General features: G+C 42.5%; 1 protein-coding gene across 1 annotated transcript in view; it reads left to right on the top strand.

The window, feature by feature from the left end:
* The window catches only part of basp1 (brain abundant, membrane attached signal protein 1), a 62,671-nt gene extending 54,099 nt beyond the window's left edge, over positions 1–8,572 (top strand). The window contains exon 2 of the mRNA XM_039816265.1: positions 7,810–8,572. Coding sequence (XP_039672199.1) covers positions 7,826–8,485 — 660 coding nt within the window. The 5' untranslated portion in view covers positions 7,810–7,825 and the 3' untranslated portion in view covers positions 8,486–8,572. The remainder of the gene's footprint in view (positions 1–7,809) is intronic.
* The last annotated feature ends 6,966 nt before the right edge of the window (positions 8,573–15,538 follow it).

Below are 15,538 nucleotides of genomic sequence, written 5' to 3'. Positions count from 1 at the left end.
GATACCAAGTACAGAGAGACTTAATAGATATTACATATTACACTTAAACATACTTAATGCTCAATCGACACAACACCGTTTACAGTCCGTACAGAAAGACGAGAGAACGCAACCTTCACTGGCTAACTTCAACTAGCTTCTACTAGCTCGGTAGCTAAATTATATTTTTTTAATGGAAATGTCAACTTGCTATCGGAACTACGTAGGTGGCGGTTAGGTTCTAGTTCCGCTGTGTACGCGTTGCTGTTGTGATCGCTTGCTGGCTCTGGGGTGGACCCAAAAGGTTGGTCTGCACTGGAGTTAGAGCGTCCTACAAACACTGTACGAATGTTGCCACCCTCCACTCTATAGGGAGATACACTGTATATTCCTCATCCCGAGTGATCCTTCCAACCTGCAAGTAGACCTCCAAATATCCCTCGTTAGTTGAAGCTAACACATTATTTAAATATTGATTAGTGCAGCTTTAATCACATAGAAATTCCACACACATGGGGGCTTTAGAAGAGGATCCAGCTGAGAGAAAAGATAGTGACGGTGCATACTGAAACAGAAAGAGCAAAAAATAATCCCAGGAGGGAAGAGTCTAATTTAGACATGCCAAAGAAAATACAACGGGAGACGAGAGTGGCTGCAGAGTAGGGAGGAGAAGCAATTTGGAGGATTGAAATTACACACTCAGGACAAAAAAACACTGCAGGTGAAGCAGACGAGAGCAAAGACAGTAGTGATGATGGAGGAATTATTGCATAGAGAAGACAGTGGGGGGGGGGTGAGCCGAGCAGTGGCGTCGGTGTGTGGGCGTGACAGATGACTTGCCGGAGAGAATGAGACTTAAAGAGAAAAAGCCGAGGAGAACTCAGCCTTGTGTTCCTTCAGGGAGTTTTGCTCGTCTCAAAACGCTTTGCCGCCCTCGAATCGCCAGACTCGATTTGACCGGCGATTAATTATGTTGTATAAATACTTCTTCGCTGAACGCCGGAGTGATCAATCACGTGTTTTGTTAACTCAGCAGCTCACCCGGGTCGAGAGACTGGAGAGTCGGTGGTGAACGGGAGGCAACTGCTGAACACAGTGGGGAAAAAAAACAGGAGTAAGTGCAGGTGGTGTTAATCTTGTGCATGTGCACTTTCAGTGCAAAAATAAATGGACCTTAGAAGATGCATTGACTTTTCACTAAGGTACTCTGTAAAGATTGCTTTTGAAAAGAGTGCAGATCCTTAAAAAGGAGCCTCAGTAGTAGTCTATAATCAACGCGTTCGCATGAACGGGTTTGTACGATATCGTACAAAAATGTATGCACACCAATTCGTATGGTATCCTACGAAAATTAGGCAACCACCGGCCGGCTACAGACCTCCATGAGCTGTGGGTCGTATCAGCGGCCGTTGGTAGTTGAGTTTAGCCGATCAAAAGGTCCCAGTGGGGGGCACCTGGATATGACCTGACTCCTCCAGATGGATCGCTTTGCATTTGCTCGGCATATCCATCTGGGAACTTTCCGTTGGAGGACTTTTGGGAAGGGGCGAAAATACTGGTTAGCTGATTGGATAAACCACCTGTCTATCACCACCTTCTTGTTGCGTCACACCTAAATCCGCCTCAAAACCAACGCCGGTTGGTCGGTCGTTTGGCGAACGGCTCCAGATTTTCTCTATCTCAAGATGCCAGACTGATCGGCGAGTGGAAAACTGGAGCTCGCGAGATCAGGACGGTCTCATGAGGGGCGCCTGGATAGCCCAGTTGGTGGAGCGGGCGCCCATATGTGGGGGTTTACTCCTCGACGAAGCGGGCCAGGGTTCGGCTCCGACCTGCAGCCCTTTGCTGCATGTCATTAACCCTCTCTCTCCCCTTTCATGTCTTCAGCTGCCCTGTCGAATAAAGGCCTAAATTGCCCAAAAAATAATAATAAAAAAGGTCCCAGCGAGCAAAAAGTCATCTAGAACACATCTAAAAGACGCAATTATTAGACATCCAGAAGACATCCTCACAGGAGCCAGAATGAAAGTTTTTTTATACATCTTTTCGGGACATTGTATTGACGTCAATTAAAAGACGTGCTACAGACGTAATTATTAGACATCCAGAAGACATCCTCACAGGACAGCCAGAATAAAAAGGTTCTTATACTCTGGGAGACAGTTACAGAGCTCCATGAGAAGACGGCCCTCTCAGCGGACATTACCATTAAGTTTAGCTGGCAAAAAGTGAGCGACATACTGCAACGACAGTTAAGTGTAGACACCAAAACGACTTAAGTTCAGGAAAAAGATTGTGTTTTTGATTTAAACATTCCCGGGGAACGGACATGCATTTCCTGGGTGAAAAGTGTTTTTTATACCCCGGGAAGGGAACTCCGCTCCCCCAGCTTGAAAGCCCTGTGTTTTATGACCCACCCATCCATTCTGACCTCCTCCCTACGCGGTCCACAGCGTTCTTACCCCTTATTTCCACCAACTGCGGAACGGCTGCGGAACGGCTCTGCTGCAGAACGGCTCCGTGCTCCGCCGCCCTTCAATACCCACCAGGTCCGGATTTGTTGCGGAACGGCGGCGGCCACGACTGATAGCTGAAGTCACGAGGACCTATGAGATCTCGCGATTTCACGTATGATCGCGCAATATAACAGGATGTGGTTTCTATAAACAGAACCACAAAACCAACAACAGTTTTACTTCAGGCCTGTCTCCGCCCATTCTGACGTTTTCAAGGTGTAGTGCAGGGAAATATGAGCCGCCGTGAGCACGGTGTATTTTATTTTGAAAATTAATTTATTTTGTTTCTGTGCTCGACTTCCTGTACCGCACTTGCTCCCCTTTGCTGAATTGCTGCAGAGCTCTCCGGCGTCCGGCAAAAAATAGAAGCTCTGCGTATCTCGGGACGCAGCCGTTCTGCAGTCAGTGGAAATACACACATTGACTTTAACGGAAACCTAATAACTCTGCCGCCGTTCCGCAGTTGGTGGAAATTGAGGGTTATACAGCAGCAGACACTGTGGTGCTGAGAGTAATAAATACATGGAATACATGCAAATTACAGTGCTTTACTTTTCGTAGCTATATGAACGAATGGTTCATGGGAACAGCCATTTATAATTGATCTAATCTTAAAATTCATTAAATTGTCCTTCCTCCCTAAAATCACAGAATGAATCATTGGACAGTGCCTTTCAAATGAAATCATATTAGTTTGTCCTCTAGCGTTAGGTTTTGGTTAGGCAACTAACCCTGTGTGCGAAATACCCTGAAATGTACCCCTGGAAAGACGTGCAGAGGTTTTTGTGCAGCGGCAGAAATGAACGGACACATTTTTGAATGACACTTTGGTTTTAACAGAAGAATAGGATATTTCCAAACAGCAGATCAACCTTGGTCAGGGAACAAGAACTGATTTCACAGTGATTGAGATCAGGGATTTACACGGTGAGAAGATTAGCTTTTTCACAGCTGTAACAATAAAACTGTGTCTAAAAGGATTGTGACACTTGATTCCAGTATTCGTACGGGTACGTTTGAAAGGTCAAATTCATTAATTTCGAGATGAAATGACAGCAATAAAGACTTTGGGGGTTATGGAAAGTTAGATAATCTGTTTAGACATTGGACTCATTGCCTCGTGGTTGTATTTTTTTTCTCAGAGCTCCATAGGTTTTACTTATCTCGTGATTGGCACTTTTTAAGCTGTCTCATCCAGGAATTTAACATTATGCTTCCGTTGGACTCATTTCAGGGCCATTTAAATGCACTTTTCACCTAATTTTCAGACACGTTGGGGTGGTAAACTTGTGCTTTCCCCTCGATACCATCGTCCATATGAAGTGATGCTGGAAGTTTCACAGCATGCAGATCAGACTTCCTTTTGTGCTTCCCCTGACTGCGGTTTGCAGGTTAATTTAAGTCTTTTGTGTGACCCCCCCAGAGCATTTTCTCCAGGTGGTCTCGGCCCTGCCCCAGCTCTTCAAACACTAAAACCACACGCCCAGAAGCGAGGAAGCGTGCCTTTGGTTGAAAAGCAGCCATTGTCTGCTCAGATGATTGCGAGTCATTGTACTGGGAGCACAAGCCGGGAGTCAAATGATGTGATGTCGCAGAGAGACGTCCATTGTGGGCCGTATAAAGCTGCGGCAAGGAACGGCGGCCCTGGCAGATACCGACTGTTGGACGTTCAGGGGGAGTTTTGCATGAATAGTGGACTAATTCAGTCAGTGGCGACTGGGTGATTAGCATTTTGAGTGGATTCACCGCCGGCCGGCTCTGTCCCATTCACAGGGGCCAATCTGTGAGTAGCCAGCAGAATCTCTCAGCGGTCCGGTTTGTTTGGGAGGAAAAGGTCACGCATCAAGACTATTTAACACATTTGGGATCTATACATGTTCATGGATGAATTGATAATTTTGGTGTCAAGCACATAAAGGAAGAAGCATCTTAAAGTGTTGTGAAGGTAGTCCATCCAAATCCCCACATTTGAAAAGATATTTTTTCATATGTCACCTAATGTTGTTCAAGCCACTTGCAATAGTTTTAAAAAACGATTTTTACAACTGGCAAATTGGCTATTTTGTTGAGACTTACACAATATGTACAAAATGCCACTACTAGTGAAATACTTGAGTGTTTGATTACCCCGCGACTGGAGATCAGATTTATTATTTTTATCTCTCTCTCTCTCTCTCTCTCTCTCTCTCTCTATATATATATATATATATATATATATATATATATATATATATATATATATATAGGTTATTTTTTATTGCTCATGTGGGACTATTGGAGAATGACAATACAATGAAAAATCCTCCAAAAACATTGATACAAACTGTAGCCTATGTAAATTTAACAATTTAATTCCAAAATGCACGGTTTAACAGAGAAACTTAAACTGGGAAACCAAGGAGGGTGTGTCTTTTTTTGGGATAGTACATATATAGTATGTCCTTGCTGAAATACTGTTACGGCTGGCATGTTCTTTTTTTTTTTTTTCTTCTCTCCAGTGAATGCAGCAGTATGGAAATTCAGAAGCAGAGTTTAAAATATACACAGCACATTTATTTTCTGGCTTTTCCTACAGTAATGAGTGGAATAGACAGCCAAGTTGTTTTTGGCAATTTTAACCATCAACATACAGACTTTATATTTCAAACAACAAATCGCACCGTTCTTGAGTCCTTGCTCCTAATAAGCGTGATTTGTTGTGGTGTTGAAGTCCTCTCCCCCATCGAGCAGACAGATGGTGATATCCATGAAAAAATGCTTCAACTGAGGAATTGAGCCAGGAATCTGTGTGTGTGTGTGTGTGTGTGTGTGTGTGTGTATTAAGCCTGCCTTCACACGTTTCTCTCTACCTGCTGAATGAATGTTTACCTACAGCTCTTCACTTTCTGCACAGCATTGTTGAATACATAATTGTAATTCGTCAAATACAGCAATCTACGATCTACCGTTGCTACGGATGCAGTTTTGATCAATTTGAGACAGGGTCCTGAATCACCCTGTTGGGGTCCAATTCACAATGCAGCCTTGGAGTCCCTTCACACGGAGCCCTACGGATCCACGGATTTCAGTCAGTTTACTAAAAACAAATTTGCAGATTTACAGATTTACAGATTTGCTGATTATACAATGTTTTACGTTACACACTATCTACAGCCGTTTGGAAACTGTCGCTAGCTTTTTCCTATTTTTTGATTACTTAAGTATATTTCAGTTAGCCAACCAATATGTAATGGGTGTATTATTATTAAAGGTTCATTCCACCCAAATTACATTAAAAAAAAAAAAATTCTCGTTTATCCACGGTGGGGGTATCAATTTAGGCAGACAGTTTTAGTTTTATTTCAACAGATTTTGAGACACTGAATCTGAAAACCTCTTTTTGTGCTGAATCTTGAGCACCCCCAAGCAAAAAATGTGAGAAACCATAAAGAACTGGAGTGCTTCTTGGAGCTAGTGGTTGTGAAAAAAGATGGCGCTCTTTGTTCAGGGCAGGAACAAATTCAGATTCAGATTAATTTTATTTTAACAGGGACAATGCACAATATAACATTAACCTTGTATAAGAACAAGGAGAGATGCATTGTGCCAGGTTGTGCCAAGTGCTATTTTCCGCCCGTAGTCGCTTGAATCCAGTTGGCATTAAGGAAAAACCCAAGGCACTTTTTTAAGACAAAACGTAAAAATGCCTTTAATACATCTGGCACTTCCTGAAGAAAGCTGGATGCCGAAACGCGTTGAAGTTGTTTTTATAATCTGATTCTATTAAGTGTGACAGATCTATTAAAGGCATTTTAAATTTTTTTGTTAAGACGAGTGCCTTGGGTTTTTCCCTTGAGGTCACAAAAATATGTTGTTGGAAGCAAACATTTCATAGACCAACGCTGCTAAATGATATTGTTGAATATGTTTAGGAGGGAACTTTTTTTTCCACAAGTAGCACCACTACATGGGTAGCATGTCAAAAGTATTTAAGTGTATTACTATACCATCTCTGTAAGGTGTGACTTCAATTAGCGAGTTTCAGCAGCCTTTAAAAGGAACTTTAAAAAGCTATTTGATAGGACACATGATAGGCGGCAAAACTGCTTTACGCCGGCCGTTCCATTGATTTCCAACTGGGGAGAGCGGTGGCGCCCAACTATGCGCTGCGCTACCCCTGGCGTCGCGCACTGCGCGGAGTTGCCGCTTTGCGCTGCGCTCAAAGTTCAAATTATTTCAACGTTGACCTAGTTGCTGCTGACCTTTCGAAAGCACAACCAATGAGAACAGCATGCTGTTAACTAGCAACGGGAAATAGCTTCCTTGCCACCAGTGACGGACTGGGATCAAAAAACGGCCCTGGCATTTGCAACACACCGGCCCTATTTTTGTTAATAACCTAGCTTGGAAATTAGTAACTCTGCCTTCTGTCATCATTTGTGGCTGTATGCATAACATAATTTATCAAAATTAACATATTATCAGTAGTGGCCCATGGGTGGGGGGGGCCCTTTTTGGCACCAAATTCCAGATAGCCAGTCAGTCACTACTTGCCACCCTTTATGCCGAATACCTGCACTGCACTTTGCTTTCTGCGCCCTGCCTAGCGGTGTGCAGAGAGCAAATCGCTTATCATGTGCAGGCGGCTTAACAGATATTTTAATTTCCTCTTGCTCTTGGCACGTCAGCTGTGGAAGCACTTGCTTGCATTCCTAACTAGAATTTCTTGATCTGACTGGTGAGAAACGAGATGTGCCGAGAGTCTCTGTGGTCCAGGATGATGGAATATACAGTGTGACCAAGTTTTAATCTTGCATTTCTGCAAAGGCTTTGGCATCTTTCTCAAGATGAACATAACAGATTCAGACTACTGTTACATTTCCGTCTCTGTAGCGTTTGAACTCACATTTCTGTTTTCCTCTCCTCATGTTTAAATCAGCTTAGCTTGCTCTGAAAGAGGAAGACACCATGCTGGGAGGCTCTCTATGGAGCACATGCAAGTTTAAGAGAATACATAAAAAAAGGGAGATGTTGCATAAAAGCATGGCTACTCCACATAACTTCAGTGAGCTTCATCTTCTTGTTATTGGTCTCATCTCTTATGAAAGTTCATGCCGAGATGTCAGATTCTGCTGAGAGGCTGCTGGTGCATTAAATCATTCATTTTTACCACAATATTTCATTTATTTCCATCTATCAGGAGCTTCCAATGTGCTCAAGACATCATTTGGTCTTTTTTATTTTTGTAGAACGTTCTTATTGTACTTTCTTCCTCATGAATGGATGATTGTTTATATAATACTAAAATTAATTTATTTCCCCCCTTCTGTTTCAGAGGCCAGAGATCCAAAATGGGAGGCAAGCTCAGCAAAAAGAAGAAGGGCTACAACGTAAACGATGACAAGGCCAAAGAAAAGGACGCCACAGCAGAGGGGGCCTCTGCCGAGGAGAGCGAAGCACCGAAGGACAACAAAGACGAGGCCCCGGCTGCTACCGACACTAAGGAGGTAGCAAACGACACGGCGGCCAAGGAGGCGCCGGCAGCAGACGCCGCAGCGCCCAAAGAGGAGGAAAAGAACGCCACTCCCGCCGCAAAGGAGCCCGAGAAGCCTGCCGCCAACGCCGAGCCCAAGACAGAGGCGCCCAAGAGCGCAGAGCCCGCCAAGGCCGAGGAGAAACCAGCCGCCGCTGCGGCCCCGGCCAAAGAATCGGACCCCGCCGCCAAGGAACCCGAAGCTAAAGCTGCGGCACCTGCCCCGGCAGCTGAGAGCAAAGATGAGGCCGACGCCAAAAAGACTGAGGCCCCCGCGGCACCAGCAGCCAAAGCCGAGGCGGCCCCCGCTGCCTCCCCTGACCCCAAGCCCACAGAGGCGGCGGCGGCGGCAGCTCCCGCGCCAGCAAAGGAGGCCGCCGCAGCCCCTAGTTCGACACCAGCCGCCGAGCCTCCCGCCAAGGAGGCGAACGCCACAGAGGCGCCAAGCAAGGATCAAACCGTAGCAGTTCAAGATTAATGGACAGCTTCTTTTCGGAAATGAAAAAAAAATTTAAAAAAGTACCTAACTCAACGACGATGAAGATTAAAAAAAAAAGAAAAAAAATTTAAATTAACTAGCCCACCCATATTATGATGATAACAATAATGATAATAATTGTAATGATAATGATTTGATTGATTGATTGAGGATGGAGGACTGGAGCAACCACATGGGGAAGTTTCCCACCGCTGCAGATGATTATTGCCATTATTATTGTTATGTTTTATTCTATTTTTTTCTGCTGTAGTATTTGAACTTTGATACGAGTCTGTGTCGGCCACGCGCCTCGCCATTCCACATCCGTCTCCCCCCCCTCCTCCTTCACATGTCAAGACGTTGACCATGACTCCCATCTCAGCTCAGTAGGCCTGCGTTCAAACATTCACCTGCACCCGTGGCTCTGTGGACGCTAGAATATAAAAATTTTGGGACATAGAGAAAGAGAAAAAGGGAATTGAGGAAATCACTTTACCAGCTGGACTTCCCATTGAATCTGTCCACTCTTCAGCCCTCCCCCTTCCACTCATCCTCCTCCTCTTCAGAGTATCACGCTCTCCACCTGGTACCTACAATTTTTCTTAGACGTGAAATTGTGGTTATGTCCTTTTTTTTAAACCTATCCCCCCCCCCCCCACTCGCTTTTTTTCATTATTGTTGAGTTGTGTTGCTACCCATTTTCCTCTTGCGGTTACACGCTACTTTCTCTGTACGGCTAAAAAATTATAAGACTTAAAAACAGTTGTTTAAATCTTTAGTGAGAGCGAAGAATGCTCAGGCTTTCTAAGACATTTCGGAGGTTGAAAAAGGCTGGCTTTTGCAGAGCAAAACACATTCTTAGACGTATATACGTATTCGTGGGAATTTTTCAGATAAACTTCTAGATTTTGTACTGAAACCCTTAGGTATATTGTAAGTGAACTAAGTGGTTTTTTAACATTTGTAATACGCTTATAAAGTCCGCAAAAGCCGCGCTGAAAAGATCTCCTCAGTGTTTCTTAGAAAGTCTGGTAGAAGTCTCTGATCCTCCAACGCAAATCTGATGACAAATTTTAACAGAATATGGAGATTTTTGTTTCAAAAGACATATCTACTGCTGACCTGGGTGAGATAGGCTAGAGTAAGTTAGGCTTTGCTTAAGAATACCAAGTTGGTGACGTTTTCTGCATCATCGGGAGACGTCAGGAGTTAAGCTCTTTTCTGTGATTGTCTTCAGTTTCTGGACTGTATCGCTGGAAAAATAAAATAAAAAATGACTCAAATCCTTCACTTGCTAAAGTAAATGTTCCACAAAGTAGACATACTAAGATATACTGTAAGTAAAAGTCCTACTTTCTACATTCTACTTAAGTCGAGGATTAGCAGCAAAATATACTTAAGAAGCGAAAGTATATTGTAAAAGTATTTTGATATAGTGGACAGTGATGGGGAGTGTTAACACGTGCTTACCACATGTTGCATTTGTAAAGAAAATCACAAAATGAGAGGAAAAACCCTCAAGATTTTGGAATTCAAATTTTGCGGGGTTTTGCGATATCGTACTGAAAAATGTACGCGCGCCAATTCGTACGTTATCCTACGAAGTGAGGCGGCCGCCAGCCGGTCACGCAACACCGGCTACTGAGAACAGCCTAATTATAGCCGCAACATCAGTACAGCAGTCTGTCCCGTGGAGCCGAACTCACCAGTTTGGTATCGATGCAGCTGAAAACACCCAGGTCTGTAAAATCCGTGTAGCTCCGTGACTCTCAGCAGTCTGATCCCCGTCAGCAAACCTACTCAATCTACTATGGTCCTTGTTCCTGTGGCAGCCGTACGCCACACTATCATTATGGGATGGAAAAGCCTTGCACATAAAAAGGGAGCTTCTGATTTTGTCATTTTTCACCCCTCATGCATTTTTCCTTTGCTTTTTTTTTAGAAATATATATTACGTATGTGTACATACATGCAGCGGTGGAAGAAACTTTACTCAAGTTAAAGCAATATTACTCCATGGCAGCTCTGTGTTGTCGCATATGCTTCAGTAGAAAAGTATCCAAGATAAAAGGACAGACAGGGAAGAAGAAGAAGAAGAAGTTGACTATTGTCATGCTTCAGGATGAGAAGAAAGGAGCTTTTTATATGAGCTGAAAAGGGAAAAGAAGGAAAGATGTATTGTCAGAATGAAAGAAAGGAGAAACAGAAACAAGGAAAGAAGTCAATAAGAAATGAAAGATGTAAAAAGGGCAAGAAATGTGATATTTCATAATCTTATCTCATGATTAATGGAAACGTTTTGAACGTAAATGTCGCGATATTAAAAAACACGTTTTTAACGTTGGTTTGGTCATGTTTAGGTACAAAACCTACTTGGTTAAGTTAAGAAAAAGATGGAGTTTTGGGTTAAGTTCAGACGTTACTTTACTTATGGTTACGTATGTGACGGAAGTTTTACAAAAACATAGGAGAAAGTCCCTCTAAATTTATTGGAGTGTTTCACGAAATAAGGTCGAGTTAAGGTACCAGCACCCTAAAATTGTATTTAACTTGAGTGCTTGAGTAAATGTACTTTCCTAGTTTCCACCTTTGCATATATGTAGGTAAACATGTATATATTTAAAATCACCTCAGCCATCCATTTTACAAACTTTTCTGTTTCATCCAACTGACACGCAGCGTTTTCCTCCCAGCACTTGTCAAACTGTAGCAGAAACGAACACTCGAGGAGCGCTGTGTGCCACTTGGTTCAGTTTCTCTTCCTCTCTTGACTCAGTAAATTGCATGTCTGTGGTTGGGTGAACCTGTAGTCCTGTCTTTTTGGTCAAGTGAAAAAAAAACGACAAAAAAAAAAATACTTATTTCTCAGTCTGCATCCATCGCAACTACAGTTGATATTCTCATTCTCATTGTCTCACCACTGCTATATTTCCACACCACACGTTCATTCAAAAACAAAAATGATATGGAAAATTGATGCATTCAAAATTATATGTACTTGTATAAATGGTGCAACAGTAATAAAATGTAAGAAATTGACTGAAACTTGAGGATTTTGTGCAAGTCCACTTTTTGTCACGCACTCACGAGTTAACAAAACAAATACTACTTTTTATTTAAAGGATGAGGTGCAATTCTATAGGTTCTCTTTGGTCAATGGTCAACAAATCCAATGAAAAGACCAAAACTAAGTGTTAGTCTGTTTCGATACTTTGTGACTTAAAACAACTACAGATGAAATGATTAGTTGATCCAAAAAAAAACAAAAAATCAACCAGCCTCCAATTTGATAATCAAGTTGTTTAATGCCTCCCATACACTAGAAGACTTCTAAAGACAATCATCTCATATCTAAGGTTATCTAAGAGTCATAAGTCATAATATATAAAGACTAGGGATCTTACTGCAAAAAGTGTTTTATCTATTGTTCTACACTTTAGGATTGCCCAGCCCCTCCCTACAGAAGGGACCTAATGAGGCAAACCTGCATGCACTCTCCCTGATTAAGCTAGTGAGCAGCTGATCTAACCCCCCCACATCACAGGCAGAACCATAGCAAAACACGATGAACCCATAAAACCTACTGAAAAGGCCTATATGTCAAATAATAAAGTAAAAAATACAACTAAAACAATAACCTACAACATTAAACTGAAGCTAAGGATTAAGCAGACACAAAACAGTATTAATTTTGGAAAAAGGGCCTAGCGAAAAGGGAGAAAGGCAACCTTTTCACAATAAGAAACGAGTCAGCGACAGTGGAATCGCTTGAAAAGCTGTTCGGTGTGAGGTCGGCATAAGTACTTTTTCAAGCAATGAGGAATAAATGTGAGGATTTGCAGCTTTTATCTGTTTTATATAATTTTAAACTACAGATAAAACCACAAGAGCACAGACATGTCCTATCTCCAACACATCCTAAAACCTAAACGACATTATAAGATGTCCAAAGACTGCCAAAATAACACGTACAACCGTTTTATTTACTGCCGCACATAGACGGTTTAATCTCAGTGACTGTAATCATTTGACCATTTTATAAACGTAACGGGCAAAGTTTTAATCAGTAGTAAACATTGTGAAAGAGAACTTTAGGCAACAAAAAAGTGCTCATATTATGCTCATTTTCAGGTTCATAATTGTATTTAGAGGTTGTACCAGAATAGGTTTACATGGTTTAATTTTCAAAAAACACCATATTTTTGTTGTACTGCACATTGCTGCAGCTCCTCTTTTCACCCTGTGTGTTGAGGTCTCTGTTTTAGCGAGTGAGACATCTCACTTCTGTTCCATCTTTGTTGGGAGTCACACGTTCTCAGTAGCTAGGTAAGGACTACTAGCCAGTCAGAAGCAGAGTATGAGGGCGTGCCCTGACAGTACCTAGGTAAGGACTACTAGCCAGTCAGAAGCAGAGTATGAGGGCGTGCCACACTAGCAGCGAGGCGAGCATTATAACGTGTGTTACAAAGTGACCACGTTTGTCTCTGAAGTAAAGGTTGGACTACAATAGAGCTGTTTGGAGCAGTTTGTGAGTTTGTTTGTTTTCTGTTGGAGATGGTAAGTCCCTTTGGGCGGGACTTTGGCTTTCTCTTTGTAAACCTATAACATGCACAAAAAAAAGATATATAACACAATAAAGGAAAGGGAAAAAACCAAAATGCATAATATGAGCTCTTTAAGGTAACTAAAACATCAGGGATTAGCTACAAATAAGTCTCATAATGTAAAACTACTAAAATGAGGATGTAGCGTGACGTCATTGACTTCTTTGCATCACAGACTGAGGTCCGTAAAACTTTGGTCAATTTCAAAATGGCCGTTGATTTTTGGTTTCACACGGGAAAAGGGTATTTTAAAATAACTTTGAATGCAGCACGAGACTGGCGAGGCGAATTACAAGTGAATGCAACATCTGTTGTTTTTCAGACAACGGCAGCTACAGGAATCCCCTACAGTGAAATACAGACAAAGTTCTACACCGTTTAGCTGTCAGCATTTTAACCGTGTTTACTCCAGCTGCTAGCTAACGGTAGGCTAACGTTACCTGCTGCAAAGTGTAGTGTTAACTAGCGTGACATGCGGCGATGTTCAGGAGCATCAGAGAGAAGCGCAGCCGGAATCCGCGTTGCTGGACCAGTAGATAACAGTCATTAAGATACCGGTGCGGTAACAGCTGAATATTCTATCTCATGATGAAAAAGTAGAGACGATTGTAGACAAAAATGAAGAGAGATTTTATCTTAGTTTTTATTTTATGCAAAACATTGTAGTCTCGTCTTTTTTTTGTCAACAATAATGCATGTTAATTTAGTCTTAGTTAGCGTTTTTGGACATTGGTGCAGTCTCGTCATCGTCTCGTCTTAGTCATGGAAAAAAAGGTCGTTGACGAACATATTTTGTCTCGTCTCATCTGACGAAATTAACACTAGTACACATGTTCCACCAAAACAAGGTCCTTCCCGAGGCTATTTTACAGAGGCACCTTTGCTCCGTCCAGCGCTTAGCACCGCCCAAGACGATTGTGATTGGTTTAAAGAAATGCCAATAAACCAGAGCACGTTTTTCTCCCATCCTGGAATGCTGTGTGCAGTGGACCCTGGGAACTTGTCATTGGCATTTTTTCAGTATTTATTTTCCAAACATTTTATCGACTGAACGATAATTCAATTAATTGAAAATAACCAAGAGACAAATTGATAGGATATCTGGATTTGTGTATATACAAATAAAATGTAACATAGAAAAGTCTTCGTTTCCAATTCATAGTCACACATTGACGTTTGAAACATGATGACACCCTTGATATATTGCATGCGTCAGGGCTGTTTTAAGTTGATTGGGTTCATACGGATGGGACACAGAGCACTTGATGGCGCCCGCAAACTGTCCCTGCGGCCGTGGCGCTCCAGCTGAGCGATAATTTCACTCCTCGTTAACACATGAAGAAAAAAAATCATTGCCGGGGACACCAGGAAGAGGACAAATACGAAGGAACGAAGCCAGCCTTGCCAAGAGGTGACGATTGATGTCTTTATCTCTTCCTCTTTCCCGTCGCCCTCCCTCTCCCTCTCTCTCTCGCGGGGAGGGAGCGAGGGAGGGAGGGAGGGGCAGTAAATCAAGGACTTAATCTCTCTGCTCTGATTTACACCTGTTCAAACGTCATTTCTCACCCGGGAATACCTTCCCCGTGCCTTTACTCAGGCCACAACGAGGCTAGATAAGCTGTGATGTGTGTATACAGGAATAAGAACTGGGTGTACCCCATGAACCTAACACAAGGCCTGATAATGTAAAACTCCAGATAAAGCCGGTTGAGTAAACGAGGCCAGACCAAACAAGCTTGTGTCGCATGAAGAAAGCTGAAGTGATATCAGGCTGTTGCAGAGTTATTTGGAGAGAATTTTTATCTCAAGACGTATCCTGGGTGCATATTTTTTTGTACCTTTTGCTATGCATTAGCCACATGAATAAAGGCTTTTTAATATTTTCTTCAACATGAGTGCCTTGGTTTTCATGCTGTTCTGATACTTATCCTGGGTAGTTGACTTGAGTACCGAATTGGATTATTTCAGGGCAGGTCTGATTTATTCAATGTTGCAGCGATTCACCAAACCTTTTTGGCTACTTTTCTTCGTCACGTCTGAGAGTACTAAAGAGTACTTTAATGTAAAGAGCGCGTTGTCTCCTCTAGTTGGCAGTGAAAGCCAGATCATAAAACTTGGTGCAGCTGCTCTTTTGCAACCGAATCTCACAGAATTCCATGAAGTGAACATTGCCCCTTAACGCAAAATCTGTGGCAGTTTGACGGAATTGCAAAAAAATTCCATGATGGGCCCACGGAAGAATTCTGTGAAATGAACATGGCCCCTTAAAGCTACATTGTGTAAGAATTACTCCCATCTAACGTTGAGATCATATATCGCAATCAACTCTCTCTCCCCATGCAGTACTGCAACTACGGTAGCCTTCACGCTTCAAAAAGCGAAGGTGTACCACAGGCCGTCTATCAGCCGCCATTGCTGAAGTTCACGCGTTCTCTTAATACATCCATGA

This window comes from Perca fluviatilis, chromosome 11 (genome assembly GCF_010015445.1).
Source record: "Perca fluviatilis chromosome 11, GENO_Pfluv_1.0, whole genome shotgun sequence".
NCBI lineage: Eukaryota > Metazoa > Chordata > Actinopteri > Perciformes > Percidae > Perca > Perca fluviatilis.
The sequence above is the reverse complement of the archived record's forward strand: the minus strand, read 5'-3'. Positions and strand labels throughout refer to the sequence as shown.